Below are 23,335 nucleotides of genomic sequence, written 5' to 3' on the forward strand. Positions count from 1 at the left end.
AGCAGGGCGTTTGACAAAATGGTCCACATGCCTTGGGTGAGACACACAGGGCCGATTCCTTACATCGGCAGATGTGCTGAGGAGAGAGAACAAACCAGTGGTCACAGAGTTGGGGTGCAGAGAAACTCCACAGGCTGGACTGAATCAAATAAGAGGAAACGTAACAAGAAAAAAGTCAAGGTCCCTCACTGGATCTCCAGGGACCAGTAAGTGCCCCCTCCACACACACACAGAAGAGAGTTGTGGCTTAGCTGTCACACATGTGTCAGGGTCAGGGGCTCTGGTTACAAAAGGGCAGGGTGAGTTTCCAAGGTTATGTGCCCTAAACCATTCACTGGATCTCAGGCCACATTAACAGGCAGGGTGCCTAAAGTTGGGGAGGTGATTGACCTGCTCACTTTGGCTGGCTGATGACAGTGGGAAGACTGGATTATATCTGTTCCATACCTTTAAAGGGAAAGCTGGAGCCAGGCTGGGCGGTACAGTTTAAAAGGAAGAGCTGGAGCAGCTGGAAAAGCCTGGCTTTGAGAAGCGAGGACTCAGGGCTGAATAGGGCAGAGGTGAAATCAGCAGAAAAGGCAGCTGACTTGGGGCCCGATGAAGTCACTGGAGGTATGCGAGGAGAGGCAGAAGTGGCTTGGGCAGGAACCAAACATCCTATGGAGTGCCAAGTGGGTGACTTTTGAGATGCTTTTCCGCCTGGAGGTTCTGCCATTTGGTCTGATACTACCTGGTTCTGCGGCCTCTGTCTCTGCCCAGGCAGCCCCTGTCTGGGCAGAGGCTAAGATACATCTGTGTCCATGTGCTTCAAGCTCACCTTAACCTCCTCGCTTCCTCCCTCCCCTCCTATTGCTATCAGAGGGACTCCCTGCCCCTGTCTGGCCTCTTCCCCCTTCCTGACAGGGCAGGGCTGACCCGCAGAGGCCTGTCTGTCTCTTTCAGCATGTCCATATATCTGTGTGTGTTTCCGCATGGGTGTGCCTTTAAGTGTGTGCATTTGCATGTATGTCTCCATCCCTTTGAGTCAGCCTGGGCTCAACCTACCCGTCCCTGGTCCCCCCATGATTCCCCCTCAGGGCAGAGCTGTGGTGGGCTTGGCCCACCTGCCAGACTCTTCCCTACTCCTGCTCCAGGCTCCAGCTGGAAGGGGTGATCCTAGGCTGGCGGGCCTGCCCTCAGAGGCGGGGGAGGTGGGCACAGTGCAGGGCACAGGTACACACGCTTCTCACACCATCGTCTGGGGGCATGCACGGGGGCCCTGCCTCGACCTAGGCCCACGCCATGGAGGTGGCCTGGACAGAGAGAGGACATTTAAAAAAATAGAGAGAATTTAAGCTTCCCATAAAAGAGATGGGGAGGGGGAAGGAGGCGATGGAGGCCGAGGTGGGGCTGGGAGATGAGTGGCTGTCCGAGAGCTCTGGGTCCCTGGGGGTGACAGTCTCTGTGGGCAGGACACAGCCCCTGCCCAGGCTGTTCCCGTCTGCCTGTCTGGCTGTGCCCAGTGGGCACTTTAGCCAGGCCCAGTTGGCCGAGGGGAGGGCACCGTATGGCTGTCTGTAGAGTCTGTGCGGGTGGCGAGGCAGCCTCTGCGGCCTGCAGTCCCACCCCAGGGCCCTCGCCCAAGCGTCCGTGCGGCCCAGCTGGCTCTCAGGAGGCGAAGTAGGAACTTTGCATGGAGTAGAGCCTGTCGATGGGGTTCCCCACGCGGGCCTGCAGGGAGCCCACATCCGAGGAGCCGAGGAAGCAGTCGCTGAGGCTGGTTAAGGAGGTATCACTGTCAATGTCGTGGAAGATGGAGTCGTTCCCTGGGGGACAGAGGCGGTGTCAGCACCGGGGTACAGGCTGGGGCTCCTGCGGGCCCTGTTGGCCCTACAGGCAGTGTGGCTGGAGGTGAGGGAGGGACAGGATGACCTGCTGACGGTGCCCGACCAGAGGGGTTGGGGGGTGTGGGTGAGGTCTCCAGGGCACCCCCTTCCGGTCAGGAGGAGGTAGGTGGGCTGTGTTGGAAGGGTCTGCCGGGGGCCCTGGGGCGCGAGGTGGCTGTTTCGGCCCCAGGCCTGCCAGGTCAGGCAGGGGGCAGGGGCGGTGCTGGGGCAGCAGGGGGTCGGGCGGCTTACCATAGGGGTTCATGTGGTCACCTGGCATTTGGGGCGGCGTGAGGCCCTGCTGGAAGGGGTCGCTGCTGCCATAGGGGCTCTGCTCCATGGCCACGATCTGCTGCTGCGGTGGGGCCAGCGGCGTGTAGGAGGCCATCATGCCCTCCATGCGACTCGACAGGACCTCTGGGGACAGAGCATGCCCTCACTGACCGGCCCTGCCTGCCCTGTCCTGGAGACCTCACAGATGTACCCCAGGAGTCCCATGACCTCCCTCACGACCCCCCAGTCCAGGCTGCCCACTGCGGTCTCTCTGACCTCCTCCTTCCCAGCCCTGCCCCTGCTGAGGTTGCCTGTGGCCTTCTAGGGTCACTGAGCCTACATATCTGACCCCCCACCCCACCAACCTTCCCCAGACACACAGTCCAGCGTCTCTTCCAGAAAGAGCCCTCCCTCCCCACCTCCTCCCTTCCTCCTACAGCCCTGCCCTCCAGGAGCTCCCAGCCTGGGGAAGACAGAGGCTTCCAGTGAGCAGCCAGTACTGATTCGACAACATATGGGTGCAGTGAGTGCCCTGCATCTGGGAGCATCAAGGTGGAGCCCACACCCCGGCCAACAATGCTCAGGGAAGGAAGGCTTCCTGGAGGAAGAGGCCCTCCACCTCCATGCGACTTAAACAACCAGCAGAGGTTCAACCAGCGGAGCACGGGGCAGGCATGCCAGGCTGAAGGGCAGCAAAGGCAGAGAAGAGAGAAACTGCCCCGTGGGGGCAAGGAGCCCAGTCCTTGGGGCTGGAGCGTGAGGACAAGAGAAGGTCATGCCTGGGGAGACAGATGGTTCCTTGGGGACCCGAGCTGAGTGGGGGCTCCCCTGAGGCTGTAGGAAGCCAGTGGAGGGTCTTAGCTGTGGAGGGACTGTGGAGAAAGGCTGGGAGGGCGGAGGCCAGAGGAGGAGACCATTGGGAGGGGTTGGGGTCCGTATTAATGCAGATGCGGGAAAGATTAAGAGGGCCATGAGGGACATGGGACAAGAAACCACTGCCTGATTTGGTGACCAAGCAGATGCAGTGCGTGTAGGACAGGACGGGGGAGGTGACTCCTGGGTTCCTGGTGTGGGTACTGGGATGGTAGCGCCATTTGCTGAGACGGGGTAGGGGAGCTGTAGTGGGTGTTTTGTACATGTGGCAGCAGGGGCAGCGGTATGAAGTGCAGTATGGGCTGTGATGAGCTCAAGGGGACCGTGAAACATTCCTGGGGAGGCTGCATCCAGGGGGCATCTGGGAACACCGGAGAGTGAGACACAGCCTGGGAGCAGGCTGGGAGACCTGAGGCCGTGGCTGCAGCCCCAGAAGGCTGGGCCATCTCGGGAGAGGGGGCAGAGAGAGAAGACAGGAAGAGCTGGGCTCTGAGGCCACGGCCTTGAAGCCCAAGGTCCAGCCTGGGACACTGGTCTGGCCTCAGAGTTCTGAGTAGAAGGGGCTGCCCATCAATCCCTTGGCATCTGCCTCAGAGACCCCGGCTCACCTGGGAGCAGGCAGCTGAGGCCCCTACCCCAGTTTGGCAGACTCAGGGAGCTCCCAGTGCCCTCCCTTCAAGACCTAGAAGCCTCCATGTCCCCATGGGGCCGGGGAGGCCAGCCCCAGCCCAAGTTGTGGAAACAGCATTTGGGCAAAGCCCAGTCCACTCTGGACTCCTCAACACCTTCAGACTTTCTCTGGAGACTTCTCTGGAGACTTCTGCTGAATTCTGCTGTGGGCAGTAGGGTGTATGGTCATGTTAAAAGCACAGGCTTAGGAGCCCTACATTCCGGGCTGAAGCCTGGCTGTGCCCCTTACTAGCTGAGTGATCCCAGCAAGTCCCTTAGTCTCCCTGAGCCTCAGTCTCCTCATCTGTGAGATGGGATGTAACGATGCCCTTCCTCTCAGGGAGCTGTGAGAATTGAGACGGAGCGTGTGGAACGGTGAGAACAGTGCCTGGCACACCGCATCGCTGTTTTGAATATGGAAATTCTGCCACCCCTCTGGGCCGCCCACCCTGCCATCTCCCCTGCTGTGTCCCACGGCCCCCCCTGCCTCTCTCCTTTACTGATCTCAGCAGGTTGCAAGGCAGCAGCTCCCTGGGCTCCGATCGCCCCGGCGGGAGGTTTCTTGGCAGTCTAGTTACAGAGACTGAGCCCCACCCCGGCCGCCCTGCTCACCCTGGCCCAGCCGCTGCGAGTTCTGCTGCTCCTGTTGCTGCTGGTGCCGCCGTGCCAGCTTCTTCATCTGCAGGAGACACAGTGTGTGCCAGTCTCCGCCTCCAGCCCCGCGTCGTTCCCGCCCCACCCTCATCAGGCCCCTGGTCTTCTGCCTGCACCCCCTCCCCCTCCCACCCCTGTCCAGCGGGGTGGCAGGTGCCTGTACTCACCTTTGCTCTTTGGTTCTGAAACCAGACCTGGACCACACGCACGCTGAGGCCCGTCTCTGCCGCCAGCGTCTCTCGGACCTGCCCGTAGAGAAGGAGACGGGTCAGGCCTGGGGGTAGGTGGGGGGGCAGCAGCTGGGAGGCAGCAGGTTTGGGGGGATGGGCGGGGAGGGGGAGGGACGCCCAGCCCCCAGCAGGAGCAGAAGGGGTGGTGTCTGGAAAGGCGGCGCGTGCGGGGGTGTCAGCCTCCACCCCACCCCAGCCGCCCCTCACCTTCCGGCAGGGCTTGGAGGAGACCTCGAAGGAGGCCTTGAAGGCTCTTCGCTGCTGCGTCGTGAGGATGGTCCGGGGTCGTTTGGGCCTCCGCGGGTCCTTCCCGTCGTCCCCACTGCCCTTACTCTGGCTGCCCTGTCCCTTGGCCGGCTTCATGTCCCCATCTTCGTCCTCGCTCTTCACTGTGGGGGACACACCCCAGCCTGTCAGCCTTGTATCCTCAGGCAACTTGCTACCTGATGGGATCCCATCACCTCCTGCTAACACCTGCCACGACTCCCCAGTGCCCTCAGGGTAAAGACCACCCCCTCCCCCCGGCCCACAGGCCCTGCCTATCTAGTCCCTCCTCTCCCATCCAGGCCCTGTGTGTCCCCTTCCTCAGCACACACTGCTCACTTTCTCATCTTGGACCCCCAGGGAGACCTGAACCAAGGCCCCCAGACCTGCTCTGCTGACCCCACAGGCAGACACACACAGGAAGGCACCCTGGTGAGCAGGCAGAGACACACAAGCACGCATGCACTGCACACTCAGATGCGCACGCGTTCAGAATGGTAGAGATACAGGCCCACACGGGAACAGGTATGGGCACTGCAGAAGCACGCAGGTGTACACATGTGGCTGGACACACCGAAGGGAGCACAGGATGCTCACTTGTGGCCGATCTGCTGTCCTCATCAGGACCATGGCCCGCCTGAGGAGAGATGCTGGCATCTGTGTTCATTCTGGCCCTGGGCTTCCCCTGACCCATCTTGCCTGGGACCCACCTTGTCCTGCTGGCGTCCGGTGCCCGGGAGACCCCAGCCCAGCATGTCAGCCTTTGGGAAAGCCAGTTCCCACGGCACTGGCCCAGAGAGGAGGCTACCAGGGGCCTGCTTCCTTGGAGCTTCCAGGGACTAAGAATTGATGGGCAAAGACACACACTCCAGACGTTCTCACACAGGAGTACTTGTGACCATGACATGTGCATGCATGCACACACACACGTAGAGGTGCATGCTCACAGGCGGGGACATACAGACATGCACACATCTGAACAGACACACACACCTGCATGCAGAAGCATGTGTATTCACCCGGAGGCACACCCACACCCACTTCCATGCCCGAGTTGTGGGTCTCAGAGATGCCAGCCCCAGACAGATAGCAGAGCCTCCCTCCCACCCCCCATGCCTCCTGCTGACCCTGAGTCTGAACTGGTCTCCTTTATCCTAGACCATCTTCCTCTGAGCATGAGCCCCTGTGGAGGGGACCTCCCTCCGAGAACCCTTCCCTAGGCCTGGCGTGAACATGCCAATGGCATCTGGCTGGCCTCTACTCTCCCACAGGAGCCCAGGCAGCCTGGCCGCCGTGGTGCCCTGCCCAGGGATGGACAGAGGTACAGGTGGCTTGGGAGCTCACACCTCCAAAGGCTCTGGCAGGGACAGTGCTCCTTCGTGTGGGCAGGTCCTGTGACCGTGGGCTCCAGGTTCCCCACAGGGCCCGGCAGATCAGGGCGCCTCCTCCCCACGCCCCCTGCTCCAGTCCATCTTCGCCACCCCCAGGAAGGACAAGGTGCCAGCCTGCTCCCTGACTTTTCCCTCCTTAAGACTTGTTCCCGGCTGGCCCTGCCCTTCCTGCCAGGAGGGCTCCAAACTGATAAAGTCTTTTGGGGGTTGGAGCAGGGTAGAGAGGAGGCTTCACCCCGGGAAATGGAGTCTCTCCCTCCACCACTGAGGGCCCCAGTCTCCCCATGCAGCGGGGAAAAAGGGAATAGCTTGGGGCTACTGCTCCCCACTGCTGAAGACTCTGGGAGGGTGATGGAGAAAGGCTGCATCAGATCAGACACCTGCAGCCTGCAGACCCGGTGCTGGGAGAGACCCCTGGGATGCTGTGCTGTCGGGGGTGGGGGGTGGCCACAGCAAGGATTAGAGAGGGGGAGGGTGGTGGCCCAGAGAGCAGGGGGTGTGCCAGCACGTGTGTGCAAGCTACAGTACATGTAAGCACGCAGATGAACATGTGCAGCCATATGCATAGGTGTTGACTGCGTGAGTGTGCTGGGGTGTGCGTGCACATGTTGTTTACATGGGTGTGGGCTTCTGCATGCTTGGGCATGTAAGCACATGTCTACACATGGACATGTGTCTGTGTATTTACACTCCTGGGCATGGGTATCCACACATGTATTTTATGTGCTTGTGTGTGTGCATCTGTGATCACATGCACCTACACCTGTGCGTGATAGCGTCCAGGTACATTCGTGTGCCTGTGGGGCTGTGCACACGTGTCTGTGTGCGCCCCACATGTGCACGTGTGTACTGAACACATCAGTGTGCGTGCGTATCGGATGTGGGTGCAGTGTCTGTGTATAGTGCAGGTCCTGGGGTCACGAGCGGGCTTCTCCTGTAGGGGCGGCTCTCCCCACCGCCTGCCCCAGCTCCAGGGGCAGCTCACCGGAGTCGGACTCGTCGGGGCTCACGGAGCTGAGCAGGTCCTTCTCCTTCTCGTAGTCACCCTTGCACAGTAGCTGGCCCTCCTTGAGCACAAACTCGTCGCCCTTCCGTAGCTGCCGCTCACACACGCAGCAGCAGAAGCAGCCCAGGTGGTACACGCACTCCAGCGCCCGCATCACAAACTCAGTGGGGGCGATCTTCTCCATGCAGCCGCTGCACTTGGCCGCGAAGAGCCTGCAGGTGCAGAGTGGGCGCATTGGCTGGGCTCAGGGGTCCCTCCCAGAGGCACTGCCCACAGAGCACCTTTTCCTCCCTCCACGCTGACCCTCCAGCCCAAGTGGGAGAGGCCCTCCCTGGGCACAGAGCCAGACAGTGGGAGCCCTACCCCCTTGGCTCACAGGGCCCTGGCGGCCTCACGGTGGGCACTGGGCAACCTGCCTGGAGGTGCCTTCTGGGAGCATCAGCTCAGGGTCGTTCCCGCTCAGAGACACAGTGGCCACTAGAGGGCAGAGTGCAGGTTCAGCCTCCGCCTTCCCTGGGAGCCAGGTGGGCCCCTGCCCTGAGCGGAAGGCCAGGCAGCCCACAGGTCCCATCTACCCTTACTCTAGCACCGGCTCTCCTCCTCTCTGCCCCTGCCTCTCCCCGACATCCAAGCAATCCCCAGCCTTGCGCAACCCATCACCCAGCCTGGGTCCCTCCTCTCCTGCCTGAGGGCTGCCCCAGTGCCCTCCCTGGGTTCCTGGCCTCTCCAACCCTTCAACTTACCATCCAGGATGACAGCCAAAGAGATCTGTCTAAAACACACATCTGATCATGCTGCTTCCCTGCTCTAGACTCTTCCATGGCTCCCTAGTGCCCTCCGGAGAACCTTCAAGTTCCTGAGTCTGGTACTCAGGCCCTTCACAGTCCTGCCTCTTCTCTTACCCCTCTGCTCCCCGAGGCTTCAGCCCCATGGAACAGCCTGCAGTCTCTCCAGAGCACCATCACCTTCGCTCTTCAACATGTTCTGGCCCTTGCCTTGGCTACCACCTGCTTATCCCTCATCTTAGCTTAGGAATCTACACCGTGAACAGATATTCACGGAGCACGTATGGTGTACCAGCCGCTCTCCTAAGCGCTCTGCATGCAGAAATGCATTTCATCCTTGCAACAACCCTATGAGGCAGGAAATATAAATCCCATTTTAGAGATAAGGAAACTGAGGTGCTGGGAGGCAGAGTCACGTGCTCAGGGTCACGTGGGTAGTAAATGATGGAGCCGGCTCTGTTCCCGGGCCTGATCCAGTCCCTCCGTGACAGGGAGGATCCATCTTCCATCTCCGGAGACAAAGCTGGGGGTGGGGGCGGGGGTCTTCGTGACTCCAGCGAGTGTGCAGAAGGAGTCTGAGCGGCAGGGCCCCGCCTCTGCCTGCACCTACTGACCACTCCTCCCGGCCCCCGATCCCTGTCACGTGCCCTGCTCTGTGGGAATAACACTTTGATGGAAAAATTTATAAAGAATCAAATTATTGCTGCTGGGAGGGAATTAAAACCATTTTTCATTCCCCACGTCCCCGGGCCACGTCTGCGGGCGCCACCTGGGGAGCACTGTGCACATCCCATCCCTCTTTACGGCCCGCCATCACAGGCACAGATTACAGCTGCAATTCTCTACTAATCGGTTCTGGAACAGAAATGGCCATAAATGCAAGGCTCTCGGCCTGCCTCCCTTCCCGGGGCTGCCATCAGCACCGCCCACGGCGAGCTGGTGGGATGCAGTGGGCAGGGCCATTCCGAGCTCTGCCTGCTGCCCTGGCACTGGCCAGGGCACTCAAATTGGGGACACCCCAGCAACCCCTGCCATCCACCTCTAGTCTACCCAGCAGGCTCCTACTCATCCTGCAATGCCCAACTCCAATGCCACCTCCTCTGGGAAGCCTTCTTTGATGCCCCAGTCTGGGGGAGGTGGCATCCTCTATGCTTATCTCAGGCCTCAGTTCCCTCTACTATAAAATGGGGATGTCAACAGGACCTCCCTCAAAGGGCTGTTGTCAGGATTCAATGATACTGAGCATTTAACTCAATGAATGAGTACCACATCAGAGTGATGGCACATGGCCCTGTCAGCTCCCAGTTCTACAGAGGTTGAACTGATCCTCAAGGAGGCCTCAGTGTTTGAAAAGGCCATGAGCGAAGGCTTGGGGGGTGCAGAGGCTCAGGCAGACAGGACCCCACTGGCCCACACAGTGCATGCCTTCACAACGGGTACATGAGATGGATGCAGCTCCAATTTGGCCCTTTGGCTGGAGACCTTTGTTCAGGGTGCAACCCACTCCACTGTCCATGTACCCTAAGCAGAGGCCCTTAGGAATCTGGCTGGCCCTCCAACTCTGCCAAGGGGCTAGGGAAGGAGCCAGGTTTGCAGAACCTGCTGCTCTGACATGGAGGACACTTCTGCCTTGCCCCTCTCACTGCCTCCTTGTCCCTCTCCCCACACTCTACCTCCTGACCTGGCGGCCCCACTAAGGGCTGCAGCCTGGCCTCTGTGGCCCACGGGTGGACAGGCGATGGCTGCATGTCTGTGTCACCATGTCAGGGCCAGGGCCCCACGCTGGGTTGGCACACCTTGGGCGGTTCCCAGAAAGGAGGCCCTCTTAGTCTGTGGGAAGGGGCAGCGGGGGGGAGGGGCGTGTGACCCGCATTTGCAGGCGCTGCCACCATGCAGGCTTCGTTCAGAACAGCCGCGCTAATGCCTTGGCAGCAGGGGGTCGATTGCTACTTTCTCCAAACTCATCAACACAATCTATTATTAATACTTCTCCAAAGCCTCGGTGCCGCCATTACAGAGGCAGCACCAGCCACTTGGGGCATCATCTGTTATCTAGATTGCAAAAACTCGGGTAATAAAACAAACCGCACACTTTATAAACAGAATGTGCCATCCGTTTGGTCTCCAAGCATCTCTCCACCCAATAAAACATCGGGGGGGATGCATGAAATACTCGCTGCCAATTATGGGGCTGCCTTTGTCTACCGTGCCAGGGTGAGAGCTACCAACTGCGTGTGTGGGAGGGGCTGGGGTGCCAGCGGGGTGCCCTCCTCTCTGTGAGCCCCCCACTCCCTCCCTCGATCCCTCCCACCATGAAGGATCGGTGGAACCAGCCATTGAGAAGCAGCCCCAGCTACAGGCGGGTGGCACTGGAATCAGATGGACTCGGGTTCAATGCCTGTTTTCCACCACTTGCTGGCTTGTGACTGAGCAAGTAATTTCCTCTCTCTAAGCTCACTTATCTGTATAAAGGCCCGGAAAGCATCAAGGGCACTGGATTTGGAGCCCTGGTCCTGCTCTCCATCCTGACCAGCTCTGTGACCCTGGGCAAGTCTGAACCTCACTTTCCTCATCTGTGAGATAGGGACAACAGTCCCCACTCCCCAGCTGGGCTGGGGATTCCAGATGGGTGTGTTGCTGCTTCCCACACTTGGGCTGGGAGGCCAGGATGGGGCAGGCCCCGGGGTCAGGGGACGATGGGGTGCTGTGGGGCAGCTCCGAAGCTCTGGCCCGGGGTGGGGGGGAGCTCCCTGTGGCTTTCCCTCTAGCTGCCCCGCCCTCTCGGTGCCAATCCCCCCGCCCCGCTCTGGCTCCTCCCCCAATCCAGAAGCTCCAAATCTAGACGGCAGCTTCGTGACCACAACACAGACACATAGGCTTGCTGGCAATCCACACATCCCCCCTCCCCATTTTTCATGTAAACCGCAGACCCTTTCCTCCTCACGCTGTGCCTACAACCTAGAACGCCATTCCCCCTCTCCCAGCCTCTGCCTGGCAAATATCTGCTTATGAAGGATTTAGCTTGGGCATCCCTTCCTCCAGGAAGCCCCCTTCTCCTCTCCAGTCTCAGATACTTCTCCTGAGGACTGCACTTTACGTATTTCCAGGTGCACCTTCCCCATGGTCACCTCTGTGTCTTCAGTGCTGAGCCTAAGTCCCTGCACACACTAAGGTGAGCAGTGAATGTTTGCTGAATGAATGCTGAACCATCCAATATAGCCCTGTTCAGCCCGTGAGGCAGGACAAGTCAGTCCCCACCCCCAAGCCGGTCTGTGGGAGCCTCACCCACCTGCCCTGGGGAGACAGGACCACCTGGGAGGGGAGCTGGGTGTGGGGCAGGAGGCTAAAGCAGGCAGCCTGCGGTTCCCTCCTGGCTTCATAACTTTTCCCTGTGTGACTTTGTTCAAGACAGTGAGCCTCAATTTCTTCATCTGTAAAATGGGAATGATGGTACCTACCTATGGGGTTGCTGGAAGAGCTGAATGCATGTAAAGCCCTCGGCCCTGTGCTGGCATGAAGAAGGCATCCCACAAGAGCTGGCTTCTGCCTTTCTCTTGTTCCACGTGAGTCCAACATGCTTTCATTGATTATCCTCGCTGGGGTCTCCCAGGGGTCCCTGGGAGCAGCCTTCCTGACGCAGGTCCCAACCGTTCCCCCTTCTCATGACCACCCTGGGTTCTGGATCCATCCTTCTAGCTTCTGTCTGGCCTGGGCTGGACAGAGCACTCCTGGCTCAATTCTCTGTCTGTCTCATTAATATCATTGAGCTCAGTTAACATCTAACTGCATCACCCCATTAAGTCCTCACAGAACCCTAAAAGGAAAACGTTTCCATCTCCGTTTCACAGATGAGCCCAGGAAGATGCAGAGGGCAGGTTCAAGGTCACACGGCAGCATCACCATATACTCCCTCCCTGCTCTGTGCATCCAAATGTTTCTTTGTTCATCAATTACCCTGGCCCTTTGCTCTGAGTACCATGCCCACGTCTGTCTGCCCTCAAGGCTCTGAACACCCCGAGTTCTTATTACTTGGCATAAGCCCAGCACCCAGTTTCTTAAACCAAACTGAACATCTCCCCCTCCCCCAGGATCATCTGTGATTGCAGATTAAGAAATTCCCTTTTTCGGGATGTCCTTCCCTTAAAGAGTCCCAGGCTATGACAACATGTCTCCATCTCCTTTGAGTTTTTATTGGCTTATTTATTTAATGCTCAATTTATTAAACTCATAAAGCTAATAAACGAAACTCAGCCAATTTTTTCGGGAGCATTTGAACATGGATTACAAAACTGATTAATTGATTTCTCTTAAACTATTGACACCTGCAGTGATGCATGCAGTACAGCTGATTCTTTTACCTCTGATAAAACTGCTTTCCTAATGTCCCGGGGCCCCTCCAGCCTCTCCTCACGGGTTTTCATCCCCAGATCTTGGAGTCCACATAGCACTCATTAGGCTTGGAATCCTGGCTCTGTCACTTCCTTGCACTGGAAGCTTACACAAGTCCCTTCTCCTCTCTGAGCCTCAGTGACCCCATCTGTCCAGTGGGGATGATGGCTGGGGGCATGAGACAGGCTCAACACGTGGGGATCATGATCACCGTCATCATCGCTCCAAGACTTTCCAGCACCAGTTCACTATCCTTGCGGAGTAGAAGCTCCTCGGCCTCCTCCTCACTGTACTGCCATTTCCAGACCCCCATTACTGCACTTTACAGTTTATGTAGCCCCTTGCTGGGTTCTCAGTCCAAGAGCTCCCAACTGTTTTAGGATAAGCCCAAAGATCTAATCATGGCATTCAAGGCCCCACTCTACCCCTGTCACACCTGGCCTCAGCTGCTCTGCTACAGCTGCCACGCTTCTCGTTGTTCCCTGAACACAGCAAGTCCCTTCCTGCCTCCTTAGCACCTAAAATTCCATCTGACTCTATGACCTATCTTCTCAACCCCTTCCCTTTACTTCTCGTTGAACTCCTCTTCATCCTTCAAGACCCAATTCAAGTGTCACCTCCTCTGTGAAGCCTTCCCTGATACCCACAGATCCAGATATTTGTGTGTCTGAAGCCCCCACTGACTTACAAATAAGGAACTGGGTCTAATTCAATCCCCTACCCTTTGCTCTGGCATTGAGTTGGTGGTTAGTGACTATTTGTTGAGTGAATGAATAACCTTGGGAGAAATGAAATGGGCAGCCAGGTAGGACAATAGAATATTGGCTACTCTGCTTCTGGGGGGTCTGAGAACACTACCAGCTAACAAGGTAAGTGAACTTGCCCTCCCGTGCCCCCTCCACAGCTAAACAACCTGGAGTCCAGTGTCCCAATTTTTTATCAACGAAGTTCTACACATCACTCCTGTTGGGCTGGGAGTTCTGCAGTAACACCCCCGACATCCGCACTGCACTGTCATCCATAGTTCACAGGGAAAGCCCTGGGAGTGCCAAGTTGGTATAAAATGACTTCCCTGACCTTTAAGTGATTGGGCCAGGCCTGGACACCTGACTCAAGGTGGGCCAACTGGACCCTCTGTCCTGTGTCTCTTCCTTCTCCTGCTCATTCAACGGCCCTTTTAACACACCCCCACCCCCATCTTCATCCTCAGAGGTATGGCTTTCCACATCTCCAACACCAGCTATGTGGCCTTGGGTCATTCACATCCCTTCTTTGAGCCTCAGTTTCCTCTTCTATAAAATGGGGGTGTTAATCCTTCCCTCACCTGGTGATGTGAGAAGGCCTAGTCCAGAGGGCATCTCGGCAGGTGTGTGCTCCCTCTCCCTCCCCAGTCTAAGTCTCACGTGGTGCCCAGTGCAGGCTCTGGAACCTTCTCTTCTGAACCTCCAATTTCAAGTCTGAAGCCCCCATCACATCGTTGGGTCTGAGTTCTCCCTGAGGCATGAGCTGTGAGACCCTCCCCCAGGGCCACACTGGGGACCAGGGAGATTCTGGACCTGGTTTCCCTTAGGGCCTCTCCAGGCCCAAGTCCCACAGTCCCTGGAAACACTCCCTCCATGGGGACCATGAGGCTTGGCACCTGGAACTGAAGCCCCTCTGTCCCCACTGTCCACACCTTCACAGATTCACCCAGCAAACACCCAAGGAGTCTGACTCTGTGCCAGGCTCGTGCAAGATGTTTGGGGAACAGAGTCAGATCATATCTCGTCCCATGGGAGCTGGCATAACGTGACATGTGCTTTGATGGGGTACACTCAGCAGGCTGGGGTGGGCATAGAAAGGCATGATAGTCAATCTGGAGGAGAGCTGGGGACTTCCTGGAAAAGGTGACATGACACAGAGCTAAAAGAAATTGGTCCTGGAGGCAGAAAGAATGGTCTGAAGAGTCTCAATCCTAGCTCTGCCACTTACCAGCTGCCTGACCTTGGGGCCAGCCACCTCTACTCTCTGAACCTGTTTTCCAGTCTGAAAACTGGGACCACAATCCCCACCTAACATGTGATCATGCTCCCATGTTTGCCCTCTCTGTGCCACACCTCCACAGGCTGGCGTGGGATCCCAGGATGGAATGGCCGCAGAGCACTAGGACAGGCCCCCGTATAGTAAGCGCTCAGGAGGTGGCTCATATTAGTATGGCTCCTGGGACTGTGGCGTCTATGACGATGCTGGTTGCGAGATGAGCTGGAGTTCACAGGAGCCGAGGGGACGGGACTCTAGACACTCCTGGGGGTCCAGCTGCTGCTGCTGCTGCTGCTGCTGCTGCTGCTGCTGGAGGCTGCCTGTCACTTGGAGGAGCTGATGCGGTGAGAGCAGGCAGAGGGAGCTGCCTGGCCGCCTCCCTCCCCGACTCGTTGACATCTCCCCCACGTGCCTGCCGCGTCCTTATCATTCCGCGCGTAGCTGGTTTTTATTTTGAGACAAAAAGGGGCCTGTTGATGGGGATCCAACTCAAACCAGCTGCAAACATCTGCTTTGATGCGGCGGCGGCGGCGGGCCAGGCGGGCGGCGGCGGGAGCCGCAGGCGGGGGCCCCGGTGCGCGCGCGTCAATCACGCGGCTGGAATGCTTGGCGTGGCCGGTCGCTGGGACCGGCGGCCGCCGGCGCGCGGGCCTCTCCGCAACCTAGCCGCGCCGGGGCCGGGCCTGCCGTGAGGGCTGCCCCGGCGCTTCCTGCGGGCGCACAGACCCAGCTGTGCGGGGCCGCTGGCTCCAAGGCCCTTTGATCCCGGCCCGGGGCGCTGTCGGGAGCCCGCAGCCGGGGCTCGAGGTCACGGGCCAGGGGCAGGGAGGGACAGGCCCAGCTGGGAGCCCGGGGTACCATCCAGGGGCCAGCCTGGCCAGGCAGGCACACATTTGGTGATTCCACACATATTTATTTGGCACCTACTACGTACCAGGCACTGTCTGGAGGCTGGGGATAGAGCAGTGAGTCAAATGGACAGTCTCTCCCAACCCCACCCCCCCCAGCTTCCAATCTAAAGGGTGAGGGGACAGGCAACAGATAGATCTCTAGCAGACAGAGTGTAACAAATGGTGACAATGATGAATAATAAAGAGGCAAAGAAGAGCGACGGGGCGGGGTGTGTGTGTGTGTGTGTGTGTGTGTGTGTGTGTGTGTGTGTGTGTGTGTGACCAGGAGATTTAGAAAGAACAGTCAGAGACCTTAGTGAGATATCTGGGGAAAAGGGGTTCCCAGCAGAGCGAATAGCAAGTGCAAAGGTCCTGAGGCCTGAGTGTATCTGGGGTGTTGGAGGAAAGACAAGGAGACCCATGTGGCTGGAGCAGGTGAGCAACAGGGGAAGGGGCTAGGAAGGGGCAGGTAGAAGGAGGGGCAGGTCACGTGGGGTTTTGGAGGGAGGGTTTGAGCAGAGGCGGGGTGTGATCTGATCTGCATTTTAACCAGGTTCCTCAGGTAGCTGCCTGGGGGCCCAGAGATGCTTTGGGAGTTTATCTCAATAATCCAGGCAAAAGATAATGTCGGCTTAGACCAGGGAAGGTGCTGAGAAGTCACCCTACCTGGGATGCATTCTTTTTTTTTTTTTAATTTATTTATTTATGGCTGTGTTGGGTCTTTGTTTCTGTGCGAGGGCTTTCTCTAGTTGTGGCAAGCGGGGGCCACTCTTCATCGCGGTGCACGGGCCTCTCACTATCGCGGCCTCTCCTGTTGCGGAGCACAGGCTCCAGACGCGCAGGCTCAGTAATTATGGCTCACGGGCCCAGTTGCTCCGTGGCATGTGGGATCTTCCCAGACCAGGGCTCGAACCCGCGTCCCCTGCACTGGCAGGCAGACTCTCAACCACTGCGCCACCAGGGAAGCCCCCTGGGATGCATTCTGAAGGTAGACAGGGACACGAGAGGATGTGAGAGAAAGGACAGAGGCACAGGTGAGTCCAAGATTTGGGGGCCTGAACAACTGGAAGGATGGAGTCGCCACTAAATGAAATGGAGACCGAGGCGAGGTGGGGGAGGGGAGAGTCAGGAGTGCAGTTCAGGACATGTTACATCTGAGCTGAATTCTAACAGCCATGTGGATGTGTCCAGAGGGCAGTTGCGTGTACGAGTCTGGTGTTCAGAGAGAGGCCCTGGGCTGGAGACACTGTGTGGGAGCTGCCAGGATGGAGACACACACGCTCATACACATACACACTCCTACAGAGTGAGTTATACGTGGCTTGGCACCTGATAACTAGTCTCTCACCTTTGGGTCTCTGACCCCTGGGGGTGTAGGGCAAGGCCCAAACTCTGCCCCAGGAGTTTCTTTTCCATTTGGGGATATTGGGGCTTCTCCGGGAAACAGACCTCTCTTGGTGACATCAGGGAGAGACAATCAATGGTGCAGGGCAGGTGGAAGGTGGGGCATCACGTCCCTCTGATCATCCCCCACCTGCCTCTTCCTGCCCTCCAGCCAGGGCCTACGTGCAGCAGAGGTCTGTGTGCTCCAGGCCAGGCCCCAAGCTAAGGGCTTTACCTGTATTATTTCATTAACCCTTGGGTTGACGCTTTTCCCTCTTTTTTCTGCCCTTCCCTGGTGAATTCCATTCATTTGATAATTAATTTATCCACTCATTCATCAACATTCACTGAGCACCTACTATGAGCCAGGCCCTATAGGCCTTCTCTTCCCACCTGCTCATCAAACCCCTCTGAGCTGATCCTAGGTTCCCTTCCCCCATTCTCACTGAGTCACCAGCTCCAGGTTGCCAAATCCAGCAGCCATTATTATTATTATTTTTAAAACTTTTCTATGTTTGATTTTATTATTTTTTAGAAACATCAATTTTTATTATTATTTTTTTCACATCTTTATTGGAGTATAATTGCTTTACAATGGTGTGTTAGTTTCTGCTGTATAACGAAGTGAATCAGCTATACATATACATATGTCCCCATATCTCCTCCCTCTTGCGTCTCCCTCCCACCCTCCCCATCCCACCCCTCTAGGTGGTCACAAAGCACTGAGCTGATCTCCCTGTGCTATGCGGCTGCTTCCCACTAGCTATCTATTTTACATTTGGTAGTGTATATAAGTCCATGCCACTCTCTCACTTCGTCCCAGCTTACCCTTCCCCCTCCCCGTGTCCTCAAGTCCATTCTCTACGTCTGCGTTTTTATTCCTGTCCCAGCAGCCATTATTATTGTTATTATTACTTACTAAGATTTATTAAGTGTTTCCTACATACCAGGCCCTGTGCCTTATTTGCACACAGACTCCGCCCCCATAAGACCCCTTAGAGACAGGCTCTGGCGCTCTTTTCACAAGAGAGGAAAGGGGTGCTTGGAGAGGGTAACACAACGGCTCAGAACTGTCAGAACTGGGGCTCCGGAGCACACCCTCGCAGCCTCGCCTCCTGGCTTCCTGGACCTCCCTGTGCGTGAAGCCCTCTCTTGCCTCAACCTCACCCTCCCTGCCCGCCACCTGGAATGACTCTGCACTTGCTCCGTTAGCTTAGCGCTGTGGGCCCATGACCTGGGCTGGGCCTGGGGGTGCCGAAGGTACAGATATGAGGGGCTGAAAACACAGGTGCAAGATAAGAAACCCCACACACCACAAGATGTAGAGGCCTTTGGATTTCTCTCCAGGGTCCTGAGTGGCCAGAATAGGCCAGGCCCAAGGCTGCGGCCTAGGAAGGGCTGAGCGATCCAGTCAGTACAGGGCCTGAGGAAGTGTAAGGTCAGGGGGGTGGGGGAGAAGGACTGACTTCCTGGAGAAGGGGGCTATAAAGAGTGTAAATAATTGAAAGGGGCAAGTGCTGGCTGGGATGCGAACAGGAGTGTGTCCAGTCCCAGTGTCTGGGCTCTGGGTAGGCAGGGGCAGAGGAGCAGAGAGGCCGTTCTGGGAGGGAGGGGCTGGATAAAAGCAAAGCCATGAAGAAAATGGAGGCCATTTTCAGGGTTAGGGAGACAGTGGGTCAGAAAGGTTGGAGCTTAGGTGAGAAAGGAGAAGGGTCAAGCCAGAGGCCTTGAATGTTGGGCTAAAGAAGATAGACAGGTCAGGTTTCTTTTGTTTCCATCTACTCATCCATCCATCTCTCCATCCACACACACACCCATGCACCGATGCATGCATGTCTCCACCCATCCACCTGCTGGGCTATCCACCCATCTCCCACCCATCCACCCTTCTCAGCCATCCATCCAACCATCCATACATACCATCCATCCATCCAACGTATACTTAGGCACTCGCTCTGTGCCAAATCCTGTGCCATGATTCCTCCTCTTGAAAGCAGAAACTGCCTTTTAAGACTTACTGTAAGGCTTGTTCATTCTGTAAGCATTTACCTAACACCCACCATGACCAAGTGCTGTGCTAGGTGACTAGGAATCAACGGGGAACAAGACACAGGGTCACTTCCTCTCAGTGAGCTCCTGGTGTAATGGGGAACAAGATATTCCAGGGGAAAGGGGTCTCAGAAGGAGATATCCAGGGCACCACAGAGCCTAACAGCTGACCTCACTGATGTTTTGGCTCCGTCATTCTGACCCCAAGGATTCTGGACTCCCTATACATAGACCACAGCATTTTAATTAGGGTTATAACAACATTGATAAACTCCCTTTGAGCAAGTGTTTTCTGGAACAAACTCCATTAAGGCAATTTAATATTTTGATCAATTTTCTTTCTAGTGCAGTTAAATAATTTACAACTTTTTCCATTTTTATTTTACTAAACTTATTTTCATTGAGATAAACTATTTCCCATGAAAAATTTTCGATAAAGGTTTGCTCCATTGTCAGGTTTGTGCCTGTATTGTATCTTACTGATTATCAGGATTTGACTCTTCGGTTAATTTGTAGCCAGTGACACATTTTACCATGAGCAGTTTCACTGCTGTCAGTTGCATTTTGTACTGCTTAATTTACCAAGTTAAATTTACCCCCAGGCTCAGGTGGTTTCTAATGTTAGCAACAAAATCACCGAAGCTGATGACCACAAATTTTACCAGGCAGCCAATGAAAACATGCTCAGGGTCAAAACCACCGGTCAAGACAGCCTTGTGATATCTTACGTTGGGTGCGAAATGTCCAGCTTCAGCTGGGACCCCATAGACTGAGTGTGCTCTTTCTTACTCAGTGATCCCTCCCCTGACACCTCCCTCTCCCGCTTGTAACGCCCAGGTTCTGGTGGCTGCTTCTTTCTCTACACTCTGGTCATGAGCCTGAGTTTGTCAAAACAGCCCTTAAAGCTGGCAGCCAGCAGCCCACTGCGCAGCACAGCCCTCCACGGGCAAGAAGAGCCGTCTCCTCCCTTATTCCCTACCGTATACGCCTCTTAAAGCGGCCAGAGATGACATTGTTAGCCCAGCCACTGAGGGCTTCACTGCCCAGTCTCACGAGATCTGGACCACCCCCCCCCCCAGCCTCCCAGATGCGCGTGTGCGCGCGCGCACACACACACACCACACACACACCTGTGCTCTTGCTGTCCAGTTTCTGAACCGCACCCTGGCATACATTCCCACTGTCACACTCACAGGAACCACACCAGCCCTGTGCTCATAGCTTCACAGGCAGGGGCTTCACCAGTGCCTCATGACCCCCCTCGGAGGCAGGAGTCCCTTCCTTACCAAGGTCACTCAGCTGGTTTCGTAGAGGGAGGGCCCCATCCCAGGTCAGCCTGGCTAGTAAAACCGCCTCTCTCCTGCCTTCCTGGAGATTAGGAAGCTGGCTGGGGACTGGGGAGCAAATGCCCAGACCTGCTCTCGGCCAGTGGCCTGTCTGTGCCCGGCTGACACTGCAGGGACACAGCCATAGCGCATGGGCAGAACACGTCCCCCAGCTGAGGGGCCTGACAGACGATAACCCGAGAAGTGGGTGCAGGAGCAGAGTGGACTCCAGGCCCGGGGGAGGCCGGGGAGAAATGCTGGAGGAGGAGGCCCTCAGAGGTGTGGGTGGCATTTATTCCCTCCCCGCGGCCCGGGAGTAAAAAGAGGCTCTGGGAGACCGCCTCCCCGGGGCTCCGCGCTCGGGCGCTGCGGGAGGGTCCAGGCCTGGGCCCCGCCGCGCACCGCGCTCCGGCCCCGCCGCCCGGCCGCCCGTTTAGTGGGTAACTGATCGCCCCGCGCCCCGCCCCAGCAGCCCGCAGCCCGCCCGAGCCGCTTAATCACCGCCCGCCCGGCCGCATTAGCATAGTAATGGCCTTTAAATTGAGCCTCTTTGTTTTTTAATTAAGCTCCCAGCAGGTACAGAGAAGAGCGATTATTGAGGAAGCTGCCAGCGCTAATCGCCCGCAGTCATTTGACAATTAAAAAGCGCCCGGCTTTAACCCCTTCCCTGCTCCCACAGCAGTTCCCTCGGCATTTATCCAGCGCCGACTGTGTGCGCGCCTTCCCCGTGGGACCCCCCGGCCCCGCCCCTAGAACTCGGAGGGACCCCTGCCAGGCCTCGATTTTGCTAAGGAGCAAACTGAGGCACAGAGAGGGCGGGTAATTTCCCCAAGACACACAACTCAGCTTGAGCGTGGAGAGCGGGGCTGGCAGACCGGGTGCGAGAGAGAGAAATCCAGCTGCCTGGGTTTTGCGCCTGGCACTGCCCTCTGCTTGGTGCCCGGGCGCCTTGTGAGTCAGGTGGGCAAAATCCTCCTGCTTTAGGCCCAGGTGGACACCTACCAACCTCCATGGCAACAGCCCTCTCCCTGGAATTCTCAGGACATCCTCTGCCCTTGCTAGTTCACCCATTCCCCAAATACCGATGTGGTGTTTACTGTGTGCAAGGTGCAGTGCTGGGCACTGGGGACAGCTGTGGCCAAGGCAGAAGTGGGCTCTGCCCACATGGCCCTACAAGCCGAGAAGGGAGACAAGCGAATAGGAAGATATCGCAATGGTTCATTAGCCAGCCCAAGCTGGGGGGCGCATCAGAGAAGACCACTCTCCTGAAGACAGAGGTTTGAGACAGAGAGGAAGGAGAATCAGCCAGGTGAGTGTGGGAAGCGACGGACAGTCCAGGCAGCAGAGGAAACAGTGCGAGCAAAGACCCAGAGACGGGACCAGCATTCACCAGAAATAAAAGCTGCGGAGATGCGTGTGTGGCAGGGGACGAGAGGAGGCTGCAGAGTAGCAGGAGCCAGCTGGAGTGTGCAGGGTCTTGCAGACCATCTACTTTTTAAACTGGGGGTGTTTTTAAAATAATTGGACATATTTTTGAATAGGTAGTGCACTGCATGGTCTAATATTCAAATGTAAAGAAGGCTGTTCACTGCTCTCTCCTCTACCCCTTCCCTAGTCCCTAGCCATGCAGATCCCCTCCCCAGAGACCAGCCAGGTCTTCCATTCAAGCCGCCTTCCTGAGATAGCCCATACACAAGCCCGTGTAGGTCCATTATTCCCCTTTCACAACTTTTTTTTTTTTTTTTTTTAATGCGGACTGGTTGGGGGGTTTGTCCAATTTTTCTTTTTTTTTTTTTACGCAAACACTACCTTACACACTGTTCTCCTTGTGTCCCGCCCACCCCTCCCCCGCCCTCCTGCATGACTGCTGGAGAGGACGCCACGTCTTGGCCTGGAGCACCTCCTTATACAGCTGCCTGATACTCTATTGTATGAGCAAACCCTGATTTATTTAACCCGTGCCCTGTTGATGGCCTTGCGGGCCATTTAAAGGATTTTTGTCTTAATCTCAAGAGCCATGGGAAGCCATTGAAACGTTTTAAGTGGGGAGTGGCTGGAGCGATTTACATTTTTAGAAGATCATTTTGGCTGCTGAGTAGGGACCCAGGGTAGGGGGGAGTGCAGAGTGGGAGCAGGGAGACCAGCTAAGAGGATCACTGTCGGTGCCCTGCCAGTGAGAGGGGCAGGGAGTCCCGGCCAGGGGGTGCAGGAGCGCGAGAAGGGGGCAAGTTATCCGAGAGCGATGTAGGGCGTGAGATGGGCTCTGGGCTGGGTGGGAGGAGCCCGGGGTGGCTCCCTCGACCTGACCCTGTCCGATGCCTGGTGAATGGAAGAGCCAAGACCAGGATGGGGACGGGTAGTGGTGGACGGGGACGGCGTGGAGACCCCAGGTCCGAAGTTACCCTGGTCTCACTGCACCAACAGCCAGCGCAGCATCTGATTCATCCCTGGGTCTGGGATCTCCCCCACCCCGCCCCCCCGGCCCCGTCAGGCTCTCCGGATCTGAGCCCCGCTCCCCGACAACCAGCCTCAAGCCCCATCTCTGCCTGCTCTCCCTTTAGAGGGGCCTGCTGCTGGTGGCCCTGAAGCCCCCCTTCATCCACGCCACGCTGAGGCTGTGTTTCTGGAGACAGGGCGGCCCCGAGAAAGCCTGGCAGCTGGCTTTTTAATAAAGGTAGAGGAGGTTTCTTAGAGCATGGATGTGGGGGTGAGAAGAAAGGCTCTGGACAGATCCTGCCCCTGTGGTCACCACTGGGGAGGGACACACCTTCTCCTCTGCCCTTCGCTCCCTGGTGGGAGTGGGGCGTAGACCCCCCACGCCCCGGAGCCCCCGGACCTTGCCCCTGACTCAGAGCAAGAGGTGTCCTCCCGGAGAGGAGCTGCGGTAGCGGCAGCCAGGACCACCCTCTGCCCCCGTGAACCCCACGGAAGGAGGCAGGGAGCACTGCAGCCAGCGAGGGGTTAACAGTAGGCCCACCCCCATCTATCAGCCAGCATCTCCCAAACAGACGGACAGACAAGGCAGCTGTCCAAACAGGCCTGTGTACCTGGCCACAGCCGCAGAGAGGACAGGGCAGTGGCTGTTTACTCTGCTTCCCTCCCCCATCACAGTCACACACACACACACACACACACACACACACACACACACACACACGGCCTCGCAGGGCATTTGCAATCTCCCCTTGGGGATGCGCCCTCCACCCCCTGCTCCTCCTACCACCCCAGAGAAGATTCCTAAATGTTCAACTCTGAGAAAAGGATGTCCTT

General features: G+C 57.1%; 1 protein-coding gene across 3 annotated transcripts in view; it reads right to left on the reverse strand.

Moving 5' to 3' along the window:
- Positions 1-1,647: 1,647 nt before the first annotated feature.
- Positions 1,648-23,335, reverse strand: part of LMX1B (LIM homeobox transcription factor 1 beta) — a 79,345-nt gene continuing 57,657 nt past the window's right edge. Inside the window, exons 3-8 of one of the 3 annotated variants that reach the window (XM_068552929.1) lie at positions 7,205-7,437; positions 4,772-4,953; positions 4,502-4,579; positions 4,293-4,359; positions 2,139-2,282; positions 1,648-1,805 (exon numbers count right to left, since the gene is read on the reverse strand). In XM_068552929.1, the coding sequence (XP_068409030.1) occupies positions 1,648-1,805; positions 2,139-2,282; positions 4,293-4,359; positions 4,502-4,579; positions 4,772-4,953; positions 7,205-7,437 (862 nt within the window). Of the gene's footprint in view, positions 1,806-2,117; positions 2,301-4,274; positions 4,360-4,501; positions 4,580-4,771; positions 4,954-7,204; positions 7,438-23,335 lie in introns of all 3 variants that reach the window. The other 2 variants (XM_068552928.1, XM_068552927.1) reach the window with 2 other exon arrangements.

The sequence above is a fragment of the Eschrichtius robustus genome, chromosome 10, assembly GCF_028021215.1.
Source record: "Eschrichtius robustus isolate mEscRob2 chromosome 10, mEscRob2.pri, whole genome shotgun sequence".
Classification (NCBI taxonomy): domain Eukaryota; kingdom Metazoa; phylum Chordata; class Mammalia; order Artiodactyla; family Eschrichtiidae; genus Eschrichtius; species Eschrichtius robustus.